This window comes from Palaemon carinicauda, chromosome 1 (assembly GCF_036898095.1).
Source record: "Palaemon carinicauda isolate YSFRI2023 chromosome 1, ASM3689809v2, whole genome shotgun sequence".
NCBI lineage: Eukaryota > Metazoa > Arthropoda > Malacostraca > Decapoda > Palaemonidae > Palaemon > Palaemon carinicauda.
The window spans coordinates 287,334,252-287,351,234 of NC_090725.1; the positions used below are offsets into that span (position 1 = coordinate 287,334,252).

General features: G+C 37.6%; 1 protein-coding gene across 3 annotated transcripts in view; it reads right to left on the minus strand.

Moving 5' to 3' along the window:
- Positions 1-14,713: 14,713 nt before the first annotated feature.
- Positions 14,714-16,983, minus strand: part of LOC137657468 (eukaryotic elongation factor 2 kinase-like) — a 68,164-nt gene continuing 65,894 nt past the window's right edge. For all 3 annotated transcript variants that reach the window (XM_068391818.1, XM_068391825.1, XM_068391810.1), the window contains one exon: positions 14,714-16,614. In XM_068391818.1, the coding sequence (XP_068247919.1) occupies positions 16,502-16,614 (113 nt within the window). In that variant the 3' untranslated portion in view covers positions 14,714-16,501. The remainder of the gene's footprint in view (positions 16,615-16,983) is intronic.

A 16,983-nucleotide genomic window follows, 5' to 3' on the forward strand; every position in this document is an offset into this window, starting at 1 on the left:
GTAAATTGTTTTCCTACTTTGCTACGTACAATACTGTATAAATTATATTTGTAAGGTAACATATTTTGTAAATGCTTTTACTGTAAATACTGTATGTACTGTATCATTATTTATCACTATCATCATGCGCGTTAAATGCCTTGTTTGTTCTGAGCGTGGTTGTTTACTGAGCGTACACGCCGTCGTTTCAGGCGGCGTCATAAAGAAATACATTTCATTTGGAAGTCCTAAGAAAATTACGTAAACTAAAACATTGGTAATAAAAAAATCAACATACAGTACTGTATAATCAATATAATCGATGCAAAAACTAACCTATACATATATGTGTACTGTACACTAAATGAGTTTGTTTCTTCATTATGATCAGAGATGAACGTAAACAAAACATTGGTTGCCATTTTTTATCGTGCTTTTTAGGTGTTTTGGAAACGCATGATATAAAATCGCCTTTAATATTTGTGCCTGTTTTAGTTTAGGGTACGTTAGTACATGCATTAAGTGTTCTGTACATTAAAGGGTAGTTTGTTAACAGTACTACGTACAAGGGAAGGTTTTAAAAGTCTGAATATACATGTTAAATAAATAGGTAAATATGATGTCACTACTTCGCGGATTTTCACCTATCGCGCCCGCGTCTGGAACCTATCTACCGCGATAAACGAGGGTTCACTGTAACACCTGGCGCTTAATGGACTTAGTCTCAGTGGGAGACGCCCTTATGCCCCGAAGGAACCGGTGCCGGTTGGAAAACGGGGTGCGTAGGCGCCCACAGCGCATCTGCGTCTGCAAACCGAGAAGGAAGGCTAGCAGGTCTGGCAGGCATCGGTGATCGCGAACGATCAGCTGAGAGGTCTAGCGATGTGGCTGTAACGTTCTGCTCACGTTGAGGAGGCTCTTCTGCGGGGGACGTCGAAGGCGAAGAACCAAGAGGCGTCTCCTAACCCCCTTGTAAGGGGAAGGAAGGCCTCGACGGCGAAGAGGAGGGCGAGCCTTACGGCGAAGACAACCTCGAGGGGCAGCAACACCGTCGTTGGTCCTCCAAAGAGGAGTCTCCGTCAGTGAACTCCCCCGCGGGGGAGAATCACCCGCAAGAGAGACCGTTGGACCCAGCTCCTCCCTCGAAGGATGTTTGGAGGGGGGAACTGAGCCTTCAGCAACATCCGCAACAACAGCAGGGGTTTGGCCCGACCAGTCGGAAGCCTCTGCCACAACAACGTCGACAATAGACAAGAGGATCTACCTCTGCTACTACCGGCGACTGTTCGACAGCTGCACCCAACTGGATCAGGTCAAACAGGGCTTCCCTGGAGGGCGAGCCCTTAAGCCCCAAGGAAGCCCAAAGTTGCAAAAGATCATTGTTAGACACAGAATCATCAACATCAAAATCCTCCCCTGGAGGTGGAGGAGGAGGAGCTGCCTCGCTATGGGAGGAAACTCCCTCTCCCGAACCCCTAGGTTGGTCAACAACAGTAAGGCCTACGCTACCACTCGACGGCCCCTCGCGAGAGACCGATCGAGTGGGAGCTTCGGAGGAGGTTCGGGCAACAGAATAAATGTCTTTGGAACCTTCCTTCTTCAAGGCAGCCCTTGAAGGAGAAAGGTCACGCTTAGACTTCTTCTTACGTCGCCGGGAAAACCTCTCCCACAGGGAGGTAGACCACTCCCTGCACTCACTACAAGTTTTATTCCTTTCACACCGTTGACCTCGGCAGTATGGACATAAGGAGTGAGGGTCGGTCTCGACCGCCGACATGAATGTTCCACAAAGGCGGTCGGGAAGTCCAGGGCACTTCCGCATGATGGATGGAGGCCAACTTCCAAGCACACAAGCTGTAAGAAAAAGAAAACAAATTAAGGCTGTCAAAAATGCGAGGGTGAGACAGACAGGTCTGATCATCACCCAAGCCAAAAGTGAAGTGAATCAGTTCACCGGTGTGTGAGGGGGGAGGGGTAGCTAGCTACCCCTCCCCTACCCCCTCGCTAACTAGCGAGAGGGTAGTTAACCCTCGTTAAAAATCTAATGGCTCGTCATTTCAGCTACGTCGAAAGTAATACCCCATGTAAATAGTGTGGTTTGTATTTCGGTTACGGAACAAATAAACTACAGTACTGTACAAAGATAGATACTACGTGAAAACAATGTTGTACAGTACGAGTTACCTAGAGAGTTAATCAACCATGTGTAGGCAACCTAACCAATACAATGACGAAGGGCTGACTCCACTCCCAATAAAGCACAATCCTGATCGGGGTTTAGGGGCTGCTAGAAGGGTCTTCAAACCAGATCTTGACGGCATGGAAAACCAAAGGTATCACAGTACCCACCTTCAAAGGGTCTAGGTCCCTGAAGGTAATTGGACAGTGGAATAGGGAATCATGGGCATGGTTAGCCTTCCTCCAATCCTACAATGTTGTCTCTATGTCCTTCTGAGGAAAGAGAGATGTAGATTCCAGCAATGGGTATTTCTCAAAGCCAACTTTCCAGGAGAATAAGGAAATAACTGCATCCCTCCTCTTCAGACCCAGTTAGCCTACTGGTTAGCAGCCTTGTTTACCATGAAGGTCACTGTCTTTACAACAGACAGAATTAATTTGATGTAAGCCTTCTTCGTCAATGAATCAGGATTCTAAAAATCAGCAGTAGTGGCGAGATAGGCGACTGCACCCGACCACTGGTTAATCACAGAGGTTGCCTAGAAAAGGCTTCCATTGCAGATTGCATGACTCCAAGAGCTCATATGATTGTTAAAATGAAAACTGTTAACCCATGTAGGTCCAATATCAAGTAAATGCTCAAGATATGTAGGGGTGTATGTAATTGGCTGGGTCAGAAGACATAGGATTGAGACTTGCTCTTAAGAGGAGGATTATAGAGCCTTTCCCAGAGGTAAGGGTATGGCTCCTAGAAGACATATATATTGAAATATGTTAGTTAAAACAGTGGAGCCTTTGTAGGTGTGAGAGGTTGGGTGTAATATTCCAAATATTATGACTGAAAAAACACATTTTAAAGGGGAAACAAACACATGAATACCACATAACCTGGCAAAGTAACAATCATAATATTTTGTACATCATTAACCTAGCTTTATAAATGTATTTAGGACAAAGATAAACATTTTCCCGTCTCAACCAACAACATACAGTATACAGTACACCCTCGTTTATCGCGGTAGATAGGTTCCAGACGCGGGCGCGATAGGTGAAAATCCGTGAAGTAGTGACATCATATTTACCTATTTATTTAACATGTATATTCGGACTTTTAAAACCTTCCCTTGTACGTAGTACTGTTAACAAACCACCCTTTAATGTACAGAACACTTAATGCATGTACTACAGCACCCTAAACTAAAACTGGCACAAATATTAAAGGCGATTTTATATCATGCGTTTCCTAAACACCTAAAAAGCACGATAAAAAATGGCAACCAATGTTTTGTTTACGTTCATCTCTGATCATAATGAAGAAACAAACTCATTTAGTGTAGAGTACACATATATGTATAGGTTAGTTTTTGCATCGATTATATTGATTATACAGTACTGTATGTTGATTTTTTTATTACCAATGTTTTATTTTACGTATTTTTCTTAAGACTTCCAAATGAAATGTTTTTCTTTATGACGCCGCCTGAAACGACGGCGTGTACGCTCAGTAAACAACCACGCTCAGAACAAACAAGGCATTTAACGCGCATGATGATAGTGATAAATAATGATACAGTACATACAGTATTTACAGTAAAAGCATTTACAAAATATGTTACCTTACAAATATAATTTACAGTGAACCCTCGCTACTTCGCGGTTCGACCATCGCGGATTCACCACTTCGCGGATTTTTTTCATAACCCATATATATATACATATTGGTAAAAACAAAATCAACATACTGTACTGCATAATCAATATAATCGACGCAAAAACTAACCTATACACAGATGTGTACAGTAAATGCATTTGTTTCTTCATTATGATCAGAGAAACGTAAACAAAACATTGGTTGCCATTTTTTATCATGCTTTTTGGCGTGTTTAGGAAACGCATGATATAAAATCGCCTTTAATATTTGTGCCTGTTTTAGTTTAGGGTACTGTAGTACATGCATTAAGTGTTCTGTACATTAAAGGGTAGTTTGTTAACAGTACTACGTACAAGGGAAGGTTTTAAAAGTCTGAATATACATGTTAAATAAATAGGTAAATATGGTGTCACTACTTCGCGGATTTTCACCTATCGCGGCCGGGTCTGGAACCTATCTACCGCGATAAACGAGGGTTCACTGTATACAGTATTGTACGTAGCAAAGCAGGAAAACAATTTACGAGAGAGAGAGAGAGAGAGAGAGAGAGAGAGAGAGAGAGAGAGAGAGAGAGAGAGAGAGAGAGAGAGAGAGAGAGATTGTTTTACGTACGTAAATGTAAATTTTAAACAAAAAAAATATGATAGGTTACAACATGTAGACTTTTAAAACCTTCCCTTTAACTTAATGCATACAGTACGTACAGTACTAAACTATAAAACAGGCACAAATACAGTTTTAGAATGTACAGTAAGAATATTAAAGTAAAAAATAAAGATTGTTACTGTACTCACCACGAAAGAAGTTGAAGATAAACTTGAATGGTGATGGCAATGAATTTGCTGCACAGTAGAAATGATGATGATGAAGCTGATGATGTGTTCTACTGTGCAGCCAGGTAGTATTTTACGTCTCTTCAGACGGAGGTGTCTTTTCCTGGGACACCTCTTCAACTTCTTCCTGGGAAACTTCTTCAATTTCTTCCGAAGGCGTACTAGCAGGAGGAACTGGCTCTTTTTTGCGAGGCTGGAAGAACATTGTGATCGGAAGTTGTTGCCGCTGCTTCTTTTTTCGATCCGAGAGCATTTTGTAGGGAGTCATGTCTTCATCGATCTTGTTGCAAAATTGCATCGAGCGAACCATATCCTCGTCCCACTCTTGCAACATTTCTTTCAACTCCTTCGCATGGTTGCAGGCCTTGGCAAGCCGTTCTAATGTTAAGCCCGTTTCTTCGACATTTTCTTGGGTCTCTTCCTGGGTATCACTCTCTTCTTCACTTGCCGATTTCGTCAGGTCTTCGAGGTCTGCGTCAGTTAGGGGCTGGGAATGGCAGTCCAACAACTCGTCGACGTCTTCAGTCGTCATGTCGCCAAACCCGTCACCTCCAATTATGGCAGCCAACTGCACAGATTTGCGTATTGCAGAGTGTTGGATTTCCGACGGAGTAAATCCCTTGTCGTCGTAAACAATATCGGGCCACAACTTCTTCCAGCTCGCATTCACGGTTGCAGGTTTCATCTCTTGAAGTGCCTTCTGAATATTCTGCAGGCACGTGGCTATGGTGTACTGCCGCCAGTATGCCTTCAAGTTAAAATCTTCATCCTCGTCATCTTGGGCAGCATCCACACACGCAACGAGGTCCGCCAAGGTGTTCTTCGTGTAGAGGGCCTTGAACGCCCAGATAACCCCCTGGTCCATCGGTTGAATTAATGACGTGGTGTTGGGTGGCAGGAACTCAACCTGAATGCCCTCATGCGACAGGTCAGTTGCGTGTCCACCAGCGTTATCCATAAGGAGAAGGATCTTGAATGGCAAGCCCTTCTCTAAGAGATATTTGCTGACTTGCGGGATAAAACACTGATGGAACCAGTTGGAGGTCAGCATCTTCGTAATCCATGCTTTTTGATTATGCATCCAGTACACGGGAAGGAGATTCTTATTTTTATTTTTCAAAGCGCGAGGATTTTTCGACTTATAAATATGCCCCGGCTTTAACAAAAATCCAGCAGCATTGCCACACATCACGAGGGTAACGCGATCCTTGAATGCTTTAAAGCCAGAGGCTTTGGCTTCCTCTTTGAACAGGAAAGTTCGCGACGGCATTCTCTTCCAAAACAAGCCAGTCTCATCCATATTAAAGACTTGTTCCGGCTTGTATCCACCTTCGGCGATAATATTCTTGAACGTCTGGTTCACGTAAGTTTCAGCAGCGGCAGTGTCAGCGGAAGCAGACTCCCCATGCAGGGAAACGCTTTTCAGGGCGAAGCGTTTCTGAAACTTCGCGAACCATCCTTTGCTGGCGGAAAAACGTTTCTGAGGCTGGGAATCAGTGGATGTCCCTGGTTGAGGATCATCTGCATCATCATCATCTTCAGCATGGTTGCCGTCGTCGTCTTTAGGTTCCTTTGCAGCAAAATTCTCATATAAGCTCAAAGCCTTTGTTTGGATGGTGTTCGTATCCAACGCTATGTTCTTCTTCCGGCAGTTGGCAATCCACACAGCTAAAGCACCTTCCATCCGTACGATCGTTTTATTACGCGTTGTAACGACTCGCTTCGCTGATCTGCTAAAGGTGATTGCAGCCGTCTTTCTAATGTTCGCCTCGTCCTTCTTGATGTAGCTAACAGTAGATTCGTTGATGCCAAAATGGCGGCCGGCGGCCGCGTAACTTCTACCTTCTTTTAACATGTCGAGAAGCGTAACCTTCTCAGCTATCGTCATCATCCTTCGGTGGCGTTTAGGCTCACTACCAGCCTTAAGAGAAGCAGAACGCTTGGGAGCCATTACAGTAGGATTTACAGTACTGTAACAAAAAGTTCAACTTAAAAAAGTCGCACACAGCACAGATTCACACACTTAAGAACGTCTACTCAGCGATACGCGGTAACAGAGAGTGGACGATCCAGCCCCGCGAGAACTTAGATGCTGCGGGTAGGAGATGCGGGCAAAGGGCAAAACACCAATCACAGGCTAGATAACAAAACTTGAGTTCTGATTCGTCATCTATCAGCGCTTGAACCAATCACAACCCGTCTTACAGTACTATGATGCGTAGGTTACCTACTCATAGAAGATGCCCCCCGCATACCGAACGTACGTAGATTAAGTAAATACCGTAATAATAATAAATAATGATAATAATACTGTACAGTAATAATAATAATAATGATAATAATAACAATAATTTTATTAACAACAACAACAATAATAATAATAATAACAATAATAATAATACAGCTTTACGTACGCTATTTTACGCCTCTCTCTCTCTCGTACGCTTATTCAAAATGTGATTTTTGCAACAAAGAATATTATTGGATGCAGTACTACGTATGTATACATACAAAAGATTCATGGAAAAGAAGCACATCCATTACAGTACACCATTCTAATATGGTATGACTGCATCTGATTTGCGTTTCATGTTCGATTTAATTTTACTACGTACTGTATACAGTACTGAATTATCGTATGATCACATTCTCTTTTCGTGTTTTATTTCTTTCTGTGCTGAATTATATATCATATGTAATGCAATGAACAATCAGTAAGAACAGATATTACTAATTACAGTATTAATGGAATTACAGGTAACAAAATATCGTATTTGGTTGTCTTCAGATTTCGCGGTATTTTCGAATTTTCCGGAAAATCCGCGATATGTATATATATATGGGTTATGGGAAAACCCCGCGAAGTGGTGAATCCGCGATTGTCGAACCGCGAAGTAGCGAGGGTTCACTGTATGTATATACCAAGGAGCCTTTGAATATCAGCAGCCAGTTCCTCCCACTTGGATTAAAAATGGACATCAACTAAACTAAACTTTCCTCCCTAACCTTACCTACAGGCCATGTCCTTACCTACTTACCTAACAGGGGGGATAACGATCCCCTTACACTGCCGTATCTTAGATTAGCCATAATAATACATACAGATGGCCACTATCGTACATACACCCCTATACCAAATTAGGGGGTGTGTTTAATAGTGGCCACCTGTATGTATGATGACGACCGACTAAGAATACGGCAGTAAGCGGGGTCGCAGGGGGACTAACGCCACTCTTAGGTAAGTAGGTAAGGACATGGCTTGTAAGTCAGGTTAAGTTAGGCTGGGGGGGGAACTTTACGTTAGTTAGTGACCATTTTTAATGCACCCAGGAGGAACTGGCCGCTAATATACAAAGGCTTCACCGTGTCCTTACCTACTTACTTAACCAGGGAGCCAACGCCCCCTGCAACCCCCCTTACACTGTCGTATTCTAAGTTAGACATCATAATACATAAAGGTGGCCGCTATCGTACATACACCCCAACAAATGCTAAATCCACTGCTGAACATGGTATATTTTTATCTGTGCTGTTGTCGAGATTGGTTTGTTTAACCATACTCCGTACACTGGCTGCAAGACACCCCTTTATTACGGGTTTTACTTGAGAATTTCGCAATTCTCGCCACACTCATTTGAAGGTTGGGTTAGGGGGGGGGGAGTTCAGGTTAATTGACGTCCGTTTATAATTAATGTGTGAGGAACTGGCCGCTAATATACAAAGGCACCCGTTTTATCTACAGGATTTATGACAAACATGGAGCAGATTCATAATAGAGAGCATCCATTAACCCTTGTTAAGCGGACATTATAGATAGGAAATTTTCGACTGAAACTATTCGACTAAGATATGGACCTATTCACGTCAGTTATATTTCCAGTCCATAATGTGAAACCTTAATAAACCCTTGAAGGTAAAACATTACCTTTCCCAAATTAATTGTGTGATTAATAAACTAATTGTCATGGTTAAATGGCAGAACAAATGTGTTTGAGAGTCGTGTTCTTTACCTGTACTTTATGTCCTGAATCCGAAGACGACATCCTACTCGGGTACAAGTTTTTCACTACAGGAGACCTGTTACATCCACTGACAATGGAATGACAGTAATTCGGTTTGTATCCTTGAATAAAACCCCGAAATATGGGCAGCAGCGATATCAACCGGGAGTGATTCCTGCAGAGTAAACTCATTAAAGGAGTGTTTTAAAGAACTTGTACGAAAGCGACTACGTTCTACAGACTCTGTCTGAGATCTGAACCAAAACTTGGTTTTAATAAATTTTACGTTTTTATTTAATCTAATTGGTATGTTATTCATTTACAATAACCCATTATGCGTGTAATAGAGATTAAATACTCACTTTTTTTAAAATTTATATCTTTTGTATGTTTGGCCTCCGAAACTTGAACTTGGCTTTGGTAAATTGTCTAACGATGTTTTATTTGACTGATAAATTCTAAATTCCTTTTGATTTAATCTAATTGACATAATCATTTATGATAATCCATTTTGGGTTTTATATAATTAAATATTGTTTTTCTATTTCATATCCTATGTATGTATAACCTCCGAGACTTGAACTAGACTTTAATAAATTGAAATAGTCTAGCGATGCTTCGTTCGTTTGGAACAAATTAATTTTGATTAACTCTAATCGGGATATTAGTCATTCATAATACTCCAGCTGGGTTGAATGAAGATTAATAATTCATTTCCTCGGCCATATTTGATATTTGTTTAGCTCTGAATATAAGCAATGTATAAAGATGATTGTCTTTTATCCACCTATAATTCAAGTGAATCACAATCACAAGACCCCAATTCTCCTCAACGTGATTAGATACTTTTTAATCATAGTATTTCTTTTGTGTTCAATAAATTTTGAGTTGTAATGGAGGAAACATCTGGAAATATAGCTGAAAATACAGGAAATTTAGGCAGTAGCCTAGATACAATTGTTAAATGTTGATGTTTTGAATTGTTAGCTGGAAAACAATGAAACTCTGAAAATTTAAAATGGAGAGAAATTTAATATTGACATTTTTTGTTGACAAGTATAATTAATCATATGGATTTGTCAATTCAAATCAACAACATACATAGCGCGACCGAAATTATGTCGTTTACAACAGCAATGCTCGCTATTTCCCAAAAGGGAACTTTTAGTTATGACTAAACTTTTAAACTTGTATTGCAAGAAATTGGATTGGATTTTATGAAGTCGTTTAACCATTTTACGTTATTATTTTAGATCAATTTATCAACTTATTTTTGTCCATTATATTCTTATGGATTTTAGGCGTCCAACGATCGAATACACCTTTTTCGTATTTAATGATATATCCCCCTTTCCAAGAGTGTCTAAGAAGGTGGATTCCAAGTACAGTAAATGAGTAATATGCATTCAAATTTAGATGGAAATCTTACTGTTTGTAAGTATACCAGAAGTTGACAACGATCGGCGTTATGTCCTTTAAACACTCAGTGTATCCACGAAATAAAGAATAGTCAAAGGAAAACTACTGATTAACAATTGAGGGTGTTGACAGCAAGTGACATGAAGGATTTAAAATTGTCCATTCAATAGCTGTAAAAGTAACATCTACTGGCATTGATAAAAATACAGTAAAGTAATGATTGGATTGGATCTATGAAAATGGTCAATGTGGCCAGGGCTTGGGTCATAGGGAACATTCACCACCAAGGTACATACACTTGTGGGAAAGCCATACAGGTGTTTTAATAAAAGAGTGCAATTAGGTTAGACAGCCAAGATGGATAAAAAATAATAGCTCTGAGGTAAAGTTGAAAGTGAATACAGGTACATTAGGGGTGCTTTCGTTCGTTTGTTAAGATTGCCAAGCAAGATGCATGATACTTTTTGCTTGGCAATCTTAACGAATGAAAGCATCCCTAATGTACACTCCCACCTTCATCTGCAAAATTTTCAATAATGCCTACAGTTCACTGATGACATTAACTCCGTGTGGGGAATGGAAAATTCTTTAGTTCCTAACGGAATAAATGGTGTCCATCAAGGGATAGAAATAATTGAAATAAAACCATTCTTTTGACTTTTCTTAACTAACTGGTAACCAACTATCCATGGCAGGCTGTCACTAACAGTGTTTCTTTACATAAACTGTATTTGGGGTGAAATCAAAATTGGTTGACAATCCCTTGGTTTAGATTGAGCAGTCAAAATGGGCCCTTGCCCACTTGTAGGCGTCTTACTTGACCCCACAAAACAAAAGGCACCCGCAATGATGTAAAATTTCTTTATTAAATCATATATATATATATATATATATATATATATATATATATATATATATATATATATATATATATATATATATATATATATATATATATATATACATATATATATATATATATATATATATATATATATATATATATATATATATATATATATATATATATATATATATATATATGTATGTATATATATATATATATATATATATATATATATATATATATATATATATATATATATATATATATATATATATATATATATATATATATATCAATATTGTTTGTAAAATATCCACGTCACTGCATAAAAAAATATAATTGATTTAATTGCCCCTTGAAAGACTCCATACCTTGGTGGGCATACAGTTCAGACACTTATGATTAATTGTCATCGATATGAATGACAACTCCTACTAGATTTATCATACGGGATCTAAGATAAAATTTATGAAATTATGAAATACTCTAGAGCAGGCATTTCAATTAATGAGTAGGCCTATTGCACCTTGAGAGATAATTACCCCTTGTTTTGTTTGAGTTGTCTATTAAAGTAAGAATAATGTACAGTGTAAAATACAATTTCATTCATGAATTTGGTCATTTATCTGATGACCTTGTACTGGAACGGAAATGCTAATCATGCTGTACTGTAAGGATAGTACTATACATATATAACAGAAATATACACTACAGTATCAGCGAGTGATGTTAGACCAGGTTCAGGTGTTGGGCGGAGGGATTTTCCTTTTCATTGGCACAGCAGCGTTTTGTTTCTTATATCAAGGGAGGTGTAGCAATGAACTTCAAGTTATGATCTACCCGAGTGTTTCTGAATACTTCTAAAACTTATTAAATTCATTCAAGAATAAAACTAAAGGAAACCTAACTTTTATTAGCCACTATTATACCCAAAGCCCAGTAATCTTTATAACAGGCCCACAATGTAAATTAGGAACATTACCTAAAAGTTCTGTAGTTTTGGTCAAAGAATACTTAACAGCTCTCATCTGACCAAGATATCTATTCTCCAAAGCTGTTGTAACTTCCTTCCAAAGATGCCACAGTAGTACCTTGACTTATGAATAACTTTGAGTATGAGTAAATTGCTATAAGAACAAAGAAATTCAAATTGATTTATGAACATTGTATCGGTTTGAGATCAAAACCTTTGTGCTATATTGGCCTTTTTTTGTAGACAAATACTAATGAGACTGGCGTGAAATTAAGTTATGCCCTTCCATGTACCAAGCACGCAGGATTGATGGAGCGTTCCTGTGATTTATGGTACAATATACTTGATTTTCATCCCATTCTAAGGAATGGGCAAAAACAGTCGTCTCTTGATAAAACTTAAGTGTAAATAAAATAAGACATCCAGTTGTCCATAAAGCATAAATCAAGTGATTCAGTTATGTTAGTGAATATCATTCAAGCAAGAGAACTTCTGACATTTTACTAGAACTTATCATGAAGGGAGATTCTTCTTTCAAACTGTGATGCCTTTCACTCCTCCTCTCACACACCAGCCACAACTCTCTTTATAAGCAAAATATTAAGTTAATTTGTCAATTATGTCTATTTTCTATTAGGAATTATTCCTTTTTTTTTATTATATTCTGATGTTAGGAGTTATAAATTTTTAGTAACTTCCATTATCATTACAGATGCGAGAGGTTCTCCCCGCTCTTAAATCTTATTTCCCTCAGCAACAAGTGAATTTGATGTGGAGAAAAAGGAGCTGTAAAGCTTTTTCAGCATCATCTTGGGCATTGCCAAGGATGATACCTGAGAATACATTTTCTTCTTCTTCCCCCTCCAAGCACAAACTTGCCCATGAACAGGCGGCCACGATCTGCGCTTGGTACATGGGGATGACTGTGGACAGTCATGCCTTTTGTAAGAAGTGTTGAGAGAGAGGTGGGTCTACTATCAGTTTTGCCATAAACAGGATGCAGCAACTACCCTTTTCCCTACTATTACGAAATTAAGCAACACCAAACAGTACGAATCAAAAAATTCATCCACTTTCTGTAAAAAAAACAATAAAACTAATTAAAACCTTTGGATAGGTCGTAACAGTATATCCATGCTGGTTGCAGCTAGACTAAAGTGAGGAGTCTGATAGGAGGGTGGGTGGGGTTACTAACTCATACCCACCACTTGTCATTAACTACCTTGTTAACAAACAATGACAGTTCCAGCATGTCCTTGAAAGATCAAAGATTTGTAAATGAATAGGAACAAACAACATGTACTTTCACAATTCCAGAGGAATTTGTAAGTGGAAACAATGAAATTAATTACATTTTATTAGTGCAATATTTTTCAGTTTAGCCAGTCCTTCAGCTTACTTAATATGAACCTCTTTCTTATGAACTTCTTTAAGTCTTATACAGTAGCTAGATATATACAAAACAGTACCCCTAGTGTCTTCCAAGTCATAAATTCACCAATATTGGACCTGGAACATAGTCTTTCATCCCAGTTGAATAGAATTCTTCTTGAATTCTATGATACTTGTAATGAAAGCCATGCAAGGAAAATTGTCCAAAACAATATGGGCAGTTCCAGAGGGAAAAAGTGAGCACTTAATAATTGAGTCTACCTAATAAAATTTACAGCAGCCAGTATTTTGGCCAAATCATAATTTGGTTCAATGTCATTGCTTTCCGAAGTTCCATATGCTTTACACTACTTAGTAATTTAGATTTATGTATCTAGACTACATGACCTGGTGCTGGGACCTGAAAGGCCATTCAAGTGCTAATGTGCAACTGTGGAGGCTAGAAAACAAGATGTAAAATAAATGCAAGTAAAGCACAGGGATGAATGTACGCTGCAATAACCCTAAAGTAATGCCTATAGTGTGACAGCAATACCCCAACAGGCATTACAGTACCTTGAGATGATGAAAATGAAGCTCAGTATTCTTATATCTTTTCCATCCAATTAATATTTCCAGATGAAATCACCCAGGTTTATTGCTCCTTGATTCCAGTTGTTGGTGTCTATATCCTTTCAAGAGATTAAACCAATTACAAATGGCTTGCATTATTAACTTGGGCTCCTTATTTCTTGCATTGAATTACAGAATTTGGGCAATACACCTTGGCGCTGATGCTCGGAGGTCATCTATACATGTGAATCTAATTGGATGAAAACGTTGCACTATTTAGTAAAATTTGAAAGAGGATGGACAGAAAGGTGGAAAAAAAGAAGTACACTAGGTTAAAAAGTGAGTTAGCTAGGGCCAAAAGACATTACAAAGTCTAAAGCTGCTATTACTTAACCCAATGGAGTCCTATCATAAAGAAAATTATTTTCCCATAGGATCGATTCAATCCTTTACATTCTAGTTTCACTGGGTTCTACTTGATCCAGAAGCCTTATAAAAATATAGGATATTCAGAAACTGGGTATTATGTGATTAATAAGATTGTCATGACCTTTTATTATTATCATTATTACTTGCTAAGCTACAACTCTAGCAGGATGCTACAAGCCCAGGGGTCCCAACAGGGAAAATAGCAAAGTGAGGAAAGGAAACAAGGAAAAATGAAATATTTTAAAAACAGTAACACTAAAATAAATATTTCCTATATAAACTAAAAACTTTTTAAAAAAACAAGAGGAAGAGAAATTAGATAGAATACTGTAGTGTGCCCAAGTGTACACTCAAGCACTATATTCAAATATTCATTGTAAAAGGCAAATTTATTCAACTTCTATCTAGAACTATCAAAGGTAAAAATCTCTTCAAAAATAGGGTAGAATCACAAGAAAAGAATCATCATATACATTTATTTATTAAAAATTATTACATTCACATTGAAGAAATCCCCCCCTCAGATTATTCCTATATGATTCAGTAGATAATTGCTAACTAGTGAAAATCTTTGAATTTCAACAAAATCAACAGACGTTACAGACAATAAAGTGTTAACAAACATGAGCAAGTGAAATAAAGATAAAAAAGGTAAAATTTGGTGTAAAAATACTGACTGAAAACTAATTCTATAGTATACTGTAAGAAAAGAAAAAATTAAATTTTTTACTTTAAATGCCTTATTGCAATTCTAAACATTGCACTGTATTTGACAGCTGAGGCATGGCTAAAATATGGAGTTTTTGAGTCCAAACACTCTTTTTACTATGTGTAATACCAGGCTTGAAGCTATACAGTACTGAGGTATCAAATCTCCACCCCTGACACAGAAAATGGGGATTGCATAAAGTTCACCTTGAATATGTTATCACCTAAAAGATATTTTTTTTCAAACACAAAAATACGGACTTCTACACATTCCATCTGAACAACCTTTTTTTCTCAGCAATTACATTAAAATTCTTTGGGAAATTCTTGGCTCCTAAAATTATATATACAATCAAAACCTAACAACATCCTTGCCAGCAGAATGTCCAAACACAGAAGACATTCAGAATGCAGTAAAAGGCTACTCATATTAAATATCATAAGGGTAAAAAAAATTAAAAAACATAGCACTTCACATGATCATGATGAAAGTGTGCTTTTAATTGCTGAAACTACAAGAATGAATTTAGATATAAAAAGAAAAACATACTATAACAACACTAAAACTACACTTTCCATGATCATATTCACAAAAGGCACTTCTACTTGCAGAAATGATAATGATACTTACAGAATTTTTTACTATCATTTTAAGTTTAAATTCTTGTGAAGTCCACACATACATACATACATACATACATACACACACACACATACATATATATATATATATATATATATATATATATATATATATATATATATATATATATATATATATATATATATATATATATATATATATATATATATCTCAGGGTGTGGGATAATTCACTCAAAGTAAAAAAAGCAGCTTTCAATTAAGTATGCTTATAGAGTTCCTACTTTGCAAATGGCAAATTTTTTTTTTTTTTTTGGCACTTTGTTATCAATTAAATATTTGACCATGCTACAAGAAACTTACAACCATACATTCTTGAAGAGGATTGTAGAATAGCAAGGCTATTGAACACCTTCCTTTCAACTAGTTTTACAATGCCACTAATAATGAACACAACCTTTACCAGTCAATGCACCACAAGGAAACTATGAACTCTGTCAAACAGAGAACGGCGAGGTGATGTACTGTAATATTCTTTTAATTGAATTGGATGTTATAGAAACTATGCATTAACAAACAATATACACATTTTCTTAAAAGAATTTACAAAAAATAGCTCTTAATGAAATAAGTTTATGAACAGTCAAATGGAAATTCTCGAACTTCTACCAAAAAGTAGTATATAAATACATCACTATTTCATTAAACATTTAACAAAGAAGTAACTTCACTGCATAACATCTCCATTGAAACTGTATCTTTTGTAAAGGCTATTAAAGCCAGAAGAGGGAATTCATCCTCTACCCATTATATTTCAAATAGCTCCTTGTCTTCATAACCTGTACATTTAATGTAATGGATGACAGATGAAATAAGAATGAGACAACAGCATGACGTACAGGTTTGGACAGATATTTACGAAATTTCTGTGAAGAAAGCTACTCTTCCTCGCATTCAGCCCAGGCTTCTTCTGCTTGCATGTAGTACTTGGAAGCTAGCTTCCCCTTCATGGCTTCTGTGGCCAGCTCTGCTGCCCAACTGAACTGCTCTCCTACAATTATAAAAACAATGGCATTGTTTTGGATGTTCAGCAAAATTAATTCCTTACATGTCCGTTATCAAAACTAAAGCCTATAATTATAGCCGTATACCATGCCAAACTTAATTTTTGTTTCATAATAAAACCAAATTTATGAGCTCATTTTATGGTATTTCAATTTGTTTCCTGACAGTTCCTTTTAATTCATAAAGAAAATGCAGACATCAGTTAGTACAGTACTGAGTATGCATGGGCATGGTCTTTGCACTCCAGATAATTTACTAGCTTGATTTTTTGCATGTCTAAGAGTGTTCATGGCTGTCATCAAGTTTTCAGATATTCAGATTGAGAATTTTTATTAATTTGGCTTGAGAGTTTGGT